Source organism: Tupaia chinensis, unplaced genomic scaffold, assembly GCF_000334495.1.
Source record: "Tupaia chinensis unplaced genomic scaffold, TupChi_1.0 Scaffold145907_1, whole genome shotgun sequence".
Taxonomy (NCBI): domain Eukaryota; kingdom Metazoa; phylum Chordata; class Mammalia; order Scandentia; family Tupaiidae; genus Tupaia; species Tupaia belangeri.
This window is the reverse complement of record NW_006205765.1, coordinates 868,174-878,088: the sequence shown is the minus strand read 5'-3', so window position 1 is coordinate 878,088 and position 9,915 is coordinate 868,174. Positions and strand designations below refer to the sequence as shown.

At 56.9% G+C, this 9,915-nt stretch overlaps 1 protein-coding gene across 6 annotated transcripts in view; it reads left to right on the top strand.

Annotated features, from left to right (window-relative positions):
* The window catches only part of STK11IP (serine/threonine kinase 11 interacting protein), an 18,701-nt gene extending 9,006 nt beyond the window's left edge, over positions 1-9,695 (top strand). For 5 of the 6 annotated variants that reach the window (XM_006168601.3, XM_006168600.3, XM_014584227.2 and 2 more), the window contains 15 exons: positions 315-356; positions 556-702; positions 883-967; positions 1,536-1,865; positions 2,046-2,251; positions 2,530-2,646; positions 2,779-2,956; positions 5,474-5,704; positions 5,821-5,924; positions 6,927-7,024; positions 7,123-7,301; positions 7,513-7,594; positions 7,812-7,882; positions 8,382-8,629; positions 9,294-9,695. In XM_006168601.3, coding sequence (XP_006168663.1) covers positions 315-356; positions 556-702; positions 883-967; positions 1,536-1,865; positions 2,046-2,251; positions 2,530-2,646; positions 2,779-2,956; positions 5,474-5,704; positions 5,821-5,924; positions 6,927-7,024; positions 7,123-7,301; positions 7,513-7,594; positions 7,812-7,882; positions 8,382-8,629; positions 9,294-9,443 — 2,268 coding nt within the window. In that variant the 3' untranslated portion in view covers positions 9,444-9,695. Of the gene's footprint in view, positions 1-314; positions 357-555; positions 703-882; positions 968-1,535; positions 1,866-2,045; positions 2,252-2,529; positions 2,647-2,778; positions 2,957-5,473; positions 5,705-5,820; positions 5,925-6,926; positions 7,025-7,122; positions 7,302-7,512; positions 7,595-7,811; positions 7,883-8,381; positions 8,630-9,293 lie in introns of those variants that run through there. The other variant, XM_006168603.3, reaches the window with a different exon arrangement.
* The last annotated feature ends 220 nt before the right edge of the window (positions 9,696-9,915 follow it).

Genomic DNA, 9,915 nt, shown 5'->3' with positions numbered 1-9,915 from the left:
TGTGATGGCCTCCACCCAGCCCCTCTCCTCTTTTTTTTTTTTTTCGCTATAGGGCATGTGCGCTCGCCAGAAAGACAGAGAGAGACATAGAGACAGAAAGCGAGAAATCACCCCCTAGGGGGGATGGTCATGCCACAATCCCTTCTCCTCCATTCTCCTCTCGGGATCTTGGGCATGCACGCACATGCGCCCGGTGTGAGATTTAAGCCACCGGGTCCGGGACGCGAACCACGGTCGACTACATGGGAGTCCAGTGACATAGCCATTACACTAACTTCTGGTTCCCAGCCCCTCTCCTCTTTGTCTTTACTCAGTTCCTTCTTGATGGCAAGGTCTTATCACCGATGGATTTTCAGGTCAGTGTGATGGAAGGGCCCTGTGGACCAGGACTGTTAGGGGAAGACCTGAAGGGAAGGTTCTGGTTAGGGAGATGAGGGTGGCCAGCCTCGGGGTCTCTGTCAGTGGGAAGCAGGGCCCCACCTGGTGGCCAGTGTGGGCAGGACAGAGCGGTGCCCCTGGTTCCAGCCTCTCCTTTCTTTGGTTGTCACACACCAGACCCCTGCATGCTTGGGGCTTGGCCCTGTGGCCCCACCTCAACCCTGGCCAGTAGGGAATACCACCGAAACCTCGGGTGGCCCCGACCTGAGTGACAGCCTATCTTCAGGGGGTATTGTGGCCCAGCCCCCGCTCCCTAAGGTTAAGGTAAGTGGTGTCCTTCGTGCCTGGGGTTGGGTCTTACCACGGAGCTCTGGCCTGTTGATGAGCTGGGGTAGTGAGGCTCTTCTTGCTTGTGGTTGGGTTTCTTTTGGGTAGCTGGGTGGGCAGCCTTGGGTGGCAGGGTAGAGGCCTGATTTTCACAGAAGGTCATCTCCACCACCTCAGAGCCGAGTCCGTGTAAGGCGGGCAAGCATCTCAGAACCCAGTGACACAGACCCTGAGCCCCGGACTCTGGATCCCTCCCCGGCTGGTAAGTCAGCCTTACCCTGCTCCCTCCTCATCCCATTCAGCTCTCTCCAGTCTCTAAGTTACTGCACAGGTCTAGTGGGAGAAATTTCATTTTTTTGGAGAGTGGAGCATCGTAGAGGGGCTCTGGGTCTTTTTTGTTTCCTTTCAGTTTACAAAAAGAGAAGAAACTGTTCCTAGGCAGCATTTCCCAGAGTTTTCAGGAAGCATTCATTTTGGGGGTGTCAAAAGGTCATTTAATGAAGGGATATTGTGGCTGGATAGGTTCAGGGAAGACCAGGTTAAACAAATGTAAGTAGCTCTCTTCCGTGCAGGCCACGTTAGGACCTTAACTATGCTACATGCATGTGACTCTCCCAAAGTGGCATCCAGTGTGTGGGTCTGGACTGTGTGTGGCCGCAGCGTTCTGCAGAGCACGCTCTGGGACTAGGGGGAAGCCGCAGCCGCCCCTGCCCCAGCCCTGTACACACCCCTCTGTTTCACACACAGGAGCGCTCGTAGGAGGCTGCTGGGTTGACTGGGATGTGCCGGGGTGGCATGTTCTCTCAGCTCCGTGCCCCCCGCTGGCGCAGGGTTGTTCTTGCAGCAGCAGCGGGAGCTGGAGCTCATGAATAGCTTCCGGGAACGGTTTGGCTGTGACTGGCTGCAGTACCGGAACCACCTGGAGACCTCTGGGAGCTCCCTTCCAGCTGCCGCCGAGATGCCTGCCCTCTGCACATCTCCCCGGGACTCCCCGGGCCCGGGGACTGTACCCGGCACCCCACCCCCAGAGGAGGAAGCCAGAAGCCCCAAGGAATCTCCACAGAACATGTCAGAGGATGTAGGGCTACAGCCACAGCAAGAAGGGGAAAAGGAACAGGAACTGGAGGAGGAAGGGGAGCAGGAGCAGAAGGAAGTGGAAGGTGAGCACTCTGTGCCCCAGGGCATTCTGGGACCTGATGCTGCTGCGCTGTCTAGGAGAGCAAGGAGAGCCCAGACGAGGGTGGCACTCCCCCTGTTGGGTGGAGGATCACCCCCTGTGGAGGGCAGAATTCTGGGGTGCTTTTTCTCCCTACAGACCTCCTCCCTTGGTCTCTCCGCAGCGGAGCTCTGCCGTCCCATGCTGGTGTGTCCCCTGGAAGGGCCGGAGGGTGTGCGGGGCAGGGAGTGCTTCCTCCGGGTCACCTCGGCCCACCTGTTTGAAGTGGAACTTCAAGCAGCTCGAACCCTGGAACGACTGGAGCTCCAGAGTCTGGAGGCAGCAGAGCTGGAGCCTGATCCCCAGACCCAGGGAGACCCAGTGCCTGAGGTGGGTGGGGTGTGGGGTCTGGAAGAGGTGCTGGGCTTTTGGGGAGCTCTTAAGAGTGGCTGCTGTGTGCCAGGCACTGGTCTGGTGTGTCTCTGTCTCCCGCTGGTGCTTGTTGCTGAGGAAGGGAGCTTCGGGAATGAAGCACGGTGTGGGCATCTCAGCGGAGGTGAGGAGTGGGGATTCCTTGCCAAGCTTGGATGCCAGTTCAGCCCGAATCTCTCCAACCTGCACCCACCTCCCAGTTGCTGTTTTTCACCTGGTTCTCCTGTCCTGCGCAGGGCTCACGTCTGCTCCCTGGGGCCCCCATCCTCGTTCTGCGCTTCTCCTACATTTGCCAAGACCGACAGTTGCGACGCTACGTGGTGCTCGAGCCTGACGCCCATGCAGCCGTCCAGGTGATGGGCCAGGAGGCCCTGGGGAGATCGGGAGAGCCAGAGAGGGCGACTCTAGACACGAGGCCCTGGGCCTATGAGGGGTGTCTGTCCAAGTCAGCCGCTCACAGCTGCCTCCAACCTGCCCTCTTTCAGGAGCTGCTTGCTGTGCTGACCCGGGTCACTGCCACGGCTCGGAGTCAGCTTGGGGAAGCCAGGGACCTGCATGGGGGGAGATTCCAGTGTCTGCGTTGCGGCCATGAGTTCAAGCCAGAGGAGCCCCGGTTGGGACTAGACAGTGAGGAGGGCTGGAGGCCTCTTTTCCAAAAGACAGGTACAAGCCCTGCCCTTGACCTCCCTGCCCACACACCTCTGCTTTCACAGGGAAAGTGGTTTTGAGTAGAGGAGTGCAGAGTGGCCTCAGGGAGAAAGGAACGAGGTGAGGGGACCAACTATTCTGTTAGGAGGAAAAATAAAACTCTGCCTGCTACATTTACTAAAAAGAAAACAGGAAAGAAGAAACTAGATCCTGGTTTCTTTTTCCTCTAAAAGTCAGGAAATGCAATCTCTGCAAATGCAATCTCTAAGTGTCCTTAAACACACTCATTATTTTTTCATAACTCTAAGGCCTTTGGGTTTCTGGCTGATCTCAGAAACGCCCTCGGCGCAGGGTCAGGTTGGAGTGCCGCCTGTCTGCACGCGGGGCCGCGTGTGAGGTGCTGGGAGCTGGCGTGGTGCGGCCTTGCTCGGCTGACCTTGAGCAACTTGATAGCACATGGTGCCTGTGGCCCATCTCTTTGTATTCCGTTTTTCACAAGAGTTTTCTATTCTATTGAGCAGTCAGAAAATGATGTCTTTGAAGACACTGAACAAAAGGTAATATTCTTGATAACAGTGGCACAAAACATGAAATGTTTCAGCCACTTGTTTTCTTTTTAAGTTTTGCTATAGGGTGCATGCACTTGCTGGAGAGAGACAGAGAAAGTAAGAAAGCACTCCCCTGGGGGGATGGCCACACTGCAGTCCCTTTTCTCCCGTCTCAGGATTTGGGGTGTGCATGCACATGTGCCTGGCATGTTTCTCAAGCGGCTGGGTCCAGGACTCAAACCGCACAGCTGTCCATCTGGGATCCAGCTCCTTAACCCCCATATCACCCGGATGTGCCTATTAGCCACTTTTCTTAGCAATAGCTAGAGAAAGGTGCCCCAGCTCAACGAAGCAGGTCGGGGGTGGCGGTGGGACAGACCCCAAGTGGGCATGGCCATGGATTTAGAAAAGACACACAGATGCACTAGGAGAGAAAAGCGGGGATCGGGCGGTCCTGGGGTCCCTGATGGAGAATGCCGTGGCCCTGAGCGGTTCTCAGGTTTATTCTTTTACAGGGCAGTGGGGGTGGGAGAGTTGTAAGGTAAAGCCAGGGGTCGTCTGTTGACTGCAGCTGTGGAGCGGCTTGTGTCCCGTGGTTCTAAATAACCCCACCTGGCTTCCTCTGGCCAAAAGTTTCATTTACCCTCTGCTGATTGTGCAGTATGGGCTCAGGTGAGTGAGTCTGTGCTCTGCTTCTTTTTAAAGGTCACCATTGATCAGCTCAGATTTGGCCACTCCCTACAAAAGGCTTTAACTTTTATTCAGAAAATGCAGCCCTGCTCCCACCGCCACCCTGAACCTGCCCGGGCAGCAGCAGGTCTCCGCACACCCAGCACTTTCTCTTAGGCTTGGACCATACGTCATGGGGTCCTGTGGCCTCTGGGGTCCCTTCTGTGGTGACATTATCAATGAGTATTCCTTTCATTTGAGCCTCAGCTGCGTCATCTGAGAACAGAGAATGAACTCCCCCCGTGGTACTGTTGAGGGATTGAAATGTGACAGTGAGGCACCAGGCGTAGTGCCTGGCATGAGCAAAGGTCCCCATACATGGCTGCAGCTGTCACTGCGCCCAGCTGTATGGTCTGAGGTAGAGTGAGTAAATTATTCAGTCTTTTCGTTCCTCCTTTGCAAAGTGGGATAGGGAGAAAATTTTTTAAAAGAATTAATTTGTTTAATTTTATTATTTATTATTATTTTTAACTTAGACACAGAGAGAGAGAGAGGGAGAGCGAGAAAGTACACCAGGTCTGGGACTCGAACCACAGTTGGTCATGTGGAAGTGCAGTGCCTTAACCACCATGCCACCTGGCCGCCCCAGGATAGGGCAATTCGATGGGGACAGAGTGTGGAGAGCCCGGTACCGGACCTAGCGTAAACCTAGCACATTGCTCAGAGGGGTTCTTCTTTCCCTGCTGGTCCATGTCCTGAATTCCTTATGGGCTTCTGTTCAGTCACCCCAACTACCCCGTAAGATTGGCACTATTACATGCCGCCCCATCTTACAGTGAGGAACCTGGCTCACACAGCCTAGGTGACTGGTCTGTGATTATAGAGCTGGTAAATGATGAAGCCTGGAATTGGACCCAAATCTGGCGCGAGTCCCCCCCACCCCCCGAGTTTGGTCTTTTAGATGTTGCTGGTAGAGCACCCAAGGACTTGATGAGCCCAAGGCTGTGGGAGGGAAACCGAGCAGCCTGGCTGAGTTTCACCCAATCTTAGAGGGTTCAAATTTAGAAGGTAGGGTGTATTTTGAGGAGGTTGTGGCCATGGGTTAGCTCCACTTAGCCCTCCACAGTGGGAGTGAGTGATCGGTCAGCCATTGTGCCTGGAGAGGGAGCTGGGGGGCTTGGAGGATGGTGGTAGTGTGTGAAGCCGGAGTTGAGGGCACAGGGGTGTATCAAGAGTGTGTGGGGGACATGACGAGTGTGTCAGGGGTGGTGTGCTGTGTTGAGAGGCTCATGGGGACTGTGTTCACTCTCTCCAGAGTCTCCTACTGTGTGTCCAAACTGTGGGAGCGACCATGTGGTTCTCCTGGCTCAGTGTGTGGGAGCCCCCAGTAGGGAGCAAACACAGGAAGAGCAATTTCCAGCTACCTCTCAGTCCCCCAGCCCTGGCAGCGGCCCTCCTGGCCACAGTGACCAGCACACCAGGACTGACGGCCTCCCTCCCCAGCCACTGACCTCCCGTGGCCGCAGCAGTTGGAGCCTCAGTCCCCGTGAGTAGAGGTGAAGATGGGGGTGGGTGTGGGGGCGGAAGAGGTGTTGCTGGGGATCCCGGAAGAGATGGAGCTGTGGGCTGCTGGGGCCAAGCTGATGGCCCCGTTGTCCCCAGCCCCTGAACGCCATGGCCTCCGCTCCGTGGACCACCGGCTCCGACTCTTCCTGGATGTCGAGGTGTTCAGAGATGCCCACGAGGAGTTCCAGTGCTGCGTCAAGGTCTGTGCCACCTGGCATTGCCCGTGTCCCTACGCAGAGCAGCACACTGAGCTCATGCTCGGGACCCGCTGGGTCTGGCTTCCAGTCTGGCCCCTAGTGCTGCATGTCCTGGTTATGAGAGTCTCAGTCATCACCCCACTGCACTGGAGATGACCATAACTGTGACTTTGGGGTTTGGTGGTCCGAGAGCTCGTGCTTGTGAGCTGCCTAGCATGGCCCTGCTGCTGCTCATCGGGCCTCGCTGCTTTAAGTATGCCATGTTGTTGACCCTCGTTGTTGAGCACCTGTTGTGTGCTAGACACTCAGGATCTCCAGTAAGTCAGTCTTGCCCTCGCTGTCACTGTCTGGTTCAGAAACCAACAGTGATCAGGCAATATAGGATAAGGTCTGGAAGGGGTGTCAGATCTAGGCTGCAGAGGCCTGGAAGCCTCCCTGGGAGGCAATGTCTGAGGCGAATTCTGAAGGAAGAGTTCGGCGTGGGGAGGGAAAGCACGTGTGGGTAATGGAAGCAGCTGTGTGGGAGGTGCAAGCAAACAGGGCTGGTGGGAGAGCTGGCAGGTGGCAGCCAGCGTGTGCAGGATGGGTGGCCCGTGTGCCCAGAGGAGGCTGAGAAGCAGGCAGGGCCAGTCGGGAGCAGCCTCGGGAGTCTGCTGAGGAGTTCAGACTTGATCCCGAAGGTTGCTGGCAGCCACGGAGGGACTTAATGTGGGGGGTGATGATCAGCTTTGTGCTTTAGAGTAGTCTAGCAGAGTGGGGATAGTGGAGGGGCGTGATGACAGACTGGAAACCAGCTGAGAGGCTGCCGAGGTCTAGTGTGGCCTGGGCAGTGCAGTAGAGAGTGGTGGTGTGTGGGTCGCTGTTGAGCTCAAGGTCAGCCTGACGGACTTGTGGTTCGACAGCAGGGCGGACTGGGCCGAAGGTGCTCTTACAAGTAATTCAGCTTTTAGTCTGGCACCTTCCTGGGTCTTTTCTGGTTTCTCATCAACTTCCCCTTCTGTGTAGGTGCCAGTACTGATGACAGGCCACTCTGGAGAGTTTCTGTGCCTTGTGGTTGTGTCTGACCATAGGCTTTACCTGTTGAAGGTGACAGGTGAGATCTGGTGAGTGAGCCGGGACCATGGCCAGGCCAGGGTCAGGCCTCCCTGTTGTCTCCTCCTACCCTTACTGATTTCCTCCCTCTGCCCCTCTTTCTCCACAGCGGGCCTCCCGCTAGCTGGCTACAGCCCACCCTAGCCATTCCCCTGCAGGACCTGAGTGGCATAGAGCTGGGCCTGGCCGGACAGAGCCTGCAGCTGGAGTGGGCGGCTGGGACGGGCAGCTGCGTGCTGCTGCCCCGAGATGCCAAGCATTGCCGGGCCTTCCTGGAAGAGCTCATTGGTGAGAGAGGGAAGGGAGAGGCAGGGAGGGAGGGGTGGGGCCTTTGGGCCAAGCTCCGCAAGTCTGGCACCCAGCAGTGGAGACAGAATGGTAAGAGGATTTGTCCTTGGTAATTACTGAAAACGAAATACGGAGGATGGGAAGGCATTGTGAAGTGAAAGGCTGGGATAGAGAGAAGCAGGACCTTCTAAGGGTCCCTGTCCCTGTTCAGATGTCTTGAAGTCTCTGCCCCCTGCCTGGAGGAACTGCATCAGTGCCACTGAGGAGGAGGTGACCCCACAGCACCGGCTCTGGTGAGCCGCCAGGGGGCCAAGGCTAGACTGGTGCCCAGGCCCTCTCTCCACAGAGCCTCAGGCACTGTCCTGGGCTGCCACCTGTCCTCACTCCCACCCCTCTCTGCGGGCCCTGTGTCCTCTCCCGACCCGGCCCCAGTGCTTCCTCCCCACTTCCCTCCCTCCAAGTACTTCCTGCCCTGGCCAACCCTCTTCCTGTGTCTGCCGTTTCCCCCAGGCCATTGCTGGAAAAAGACTCTTCCTTGGAAGCCCCCCAGTTCTTTTACCTTCGGGTGTTCCTGGTTGAAGGTGAGGCCCCTGTGCTGCAGGTGCTCCTGTCTTTCCCCGCACTGGCCCAGTGCCCTGTGCTGCCCTAGTAGCAACTGGCCATCGGAATCGGCTTCCTCTCAGGTGGGGCATGCCCAGTGAGTCTCGGTGTTGTGCCCTGCACGGGGCCAGGGGGTACCCTGCATCCGCAGTTGCTCAGAGGCATCCTTTGCATTGAGTGTGGACCTTCAAAGTGGAGCCCATTGGCTGGGTCTGCTCCACATCCTGTCGGGAAGCAAGGCAGACGGTGTTGAGGGACCCTTGTTTCTGAGCGGGGTGGGTGTTTGGGCAAGTTCCCTTTCTTAGGCCTCAGAGGTTTTTAAGTCTGGATCCCTGGAGTTCCAGACATGAGGATCTTGGCCCCAGGGCACAGGCTGCTTTGCGGCCCACCCTCCAATGTGGTTTCTGCCTGTTCTCCTCCTGAGCAGCACTGCGACACTGGCCCCCAGGGCTCCAGGCCTCACCTCACCTCTCCCTCCAGGCTCATCTACGTGTCCTGTGTCTCTGCTGCTGACGCTGTCTACCCTGTACCTGTTAGAGGAGGGCCCTGCAGGGTCCCAGGCAGAACCCCCTCTTCCAGCAGCATCTGGTGAAGCCTCTGAGAAGGCCCCTCCCTCGGGGCCAGGCCCTGCTGTATGTGTCAGGGAGCAGCAGCCACTCAGCAGCCTAAGCTCTGTGCTGCTCTACCGCACGGCCCCGGAGGACCTGCGGCTGGCCTTCTACGACGAGGTGTGTGTGTGTGTGTGAGAGAGAGAGAGAGAGAAAGGGAGAGGGAGGGAAAGTAAGGGGTCACCTCTCAGGGGCAGAGGACAGATGGCTGCCTTCTCCTCCAGTCCTCCCTTGGGACTTCGGGCACCCCTGCACAAGCCACTGGGTCTGGGACTCCAACTGTGGAGTCAGCCATGTAGGATTCAGCTGCATCAACCACTGTGCCACCTGCTGGCCTGGGGGCAGTGTTTTTTTAGCTACAAGCCTCAGTGAGACCATGGGGTTGGCATGATTGGGCCGGCTGTGTGCCATCACCTGAGAAGGTGCTGTTATTGGCCCTGTTTTGCAAATGTGGAAGCTGAGGGTTGGGGGACGTTAACCAAGCTGGTCAGTTCACAAGTGGTAGAGCCGGGAAATGAGCCCACACAATTCCTTGGAATTGACTCCAGAACTTGTGTTCTCGGTGACAAGGCTAGAGACGAGATACTAACCATGACGTTCCCTGGAGGTAGTGTCAATCCGTTTTGTATACGAAACTCAGAATCAGGGTCTTTATGAGGAGTGACATAGGCTTGGGGAAGAAAAGAGGTGATGAGCCAAGGAGGTGAGTCCTCTCCTGAGACCTCTGTCCCTGCCCTGATGTGGCCCCCTCTGAGATTCACTTTGTGACTGCTTGGTCTGCCAGGTATCTCGGCTGGAGAGTTTTTGGGCGCTCCGTGTTGTGTGTCAGGAGCAGCTGACAGCCCTGCTGGCCCGGATCCGGGAGCCCTGGGAGGAGCTGTTTTCCATCAGACTCCGGACTGCAACTCAAGAGGCTCCAGACCTTGACCGATGAGGCTTCCATACGGACACTGGCCCTGACCTCAGGAGCCACGCTGCAGATGTTCGCTCTGCTGGTCTCTGGCTCTGGCTTCCAGACCCTGGCTGTGGACTTCTCCAGGCTTTGGGCATTGACCAGAGAGGCCCCAAGTGACCTTGGCTGAAGGGCAGGGAGGAATGGCTGGCCCGGGGGGCAGGCTGAGTGGCCAATAGGAATGCATCCTCTGTACTTTTTCTCAGGTATCAATAAAGTGGTTTCCATTCCAGATGTCATGGGTTTCCCAACGACCATGTACAAATTCGTGCTCCCCTTTACAAGCCACTGGGTCTGGGACTCCAACTGTGGAGTCAGCCATGTAGGATTCAGCTGCATCAACCACTGTGCCACCTGCTGGCCTGGGGGCAGTGTTTTTTTAGCTACAAGCCTCAGTGAGACCATGGGGTTGGCATGATTGGGCCGGCTGTGTGCCATCACCTGAGAAGGTGCT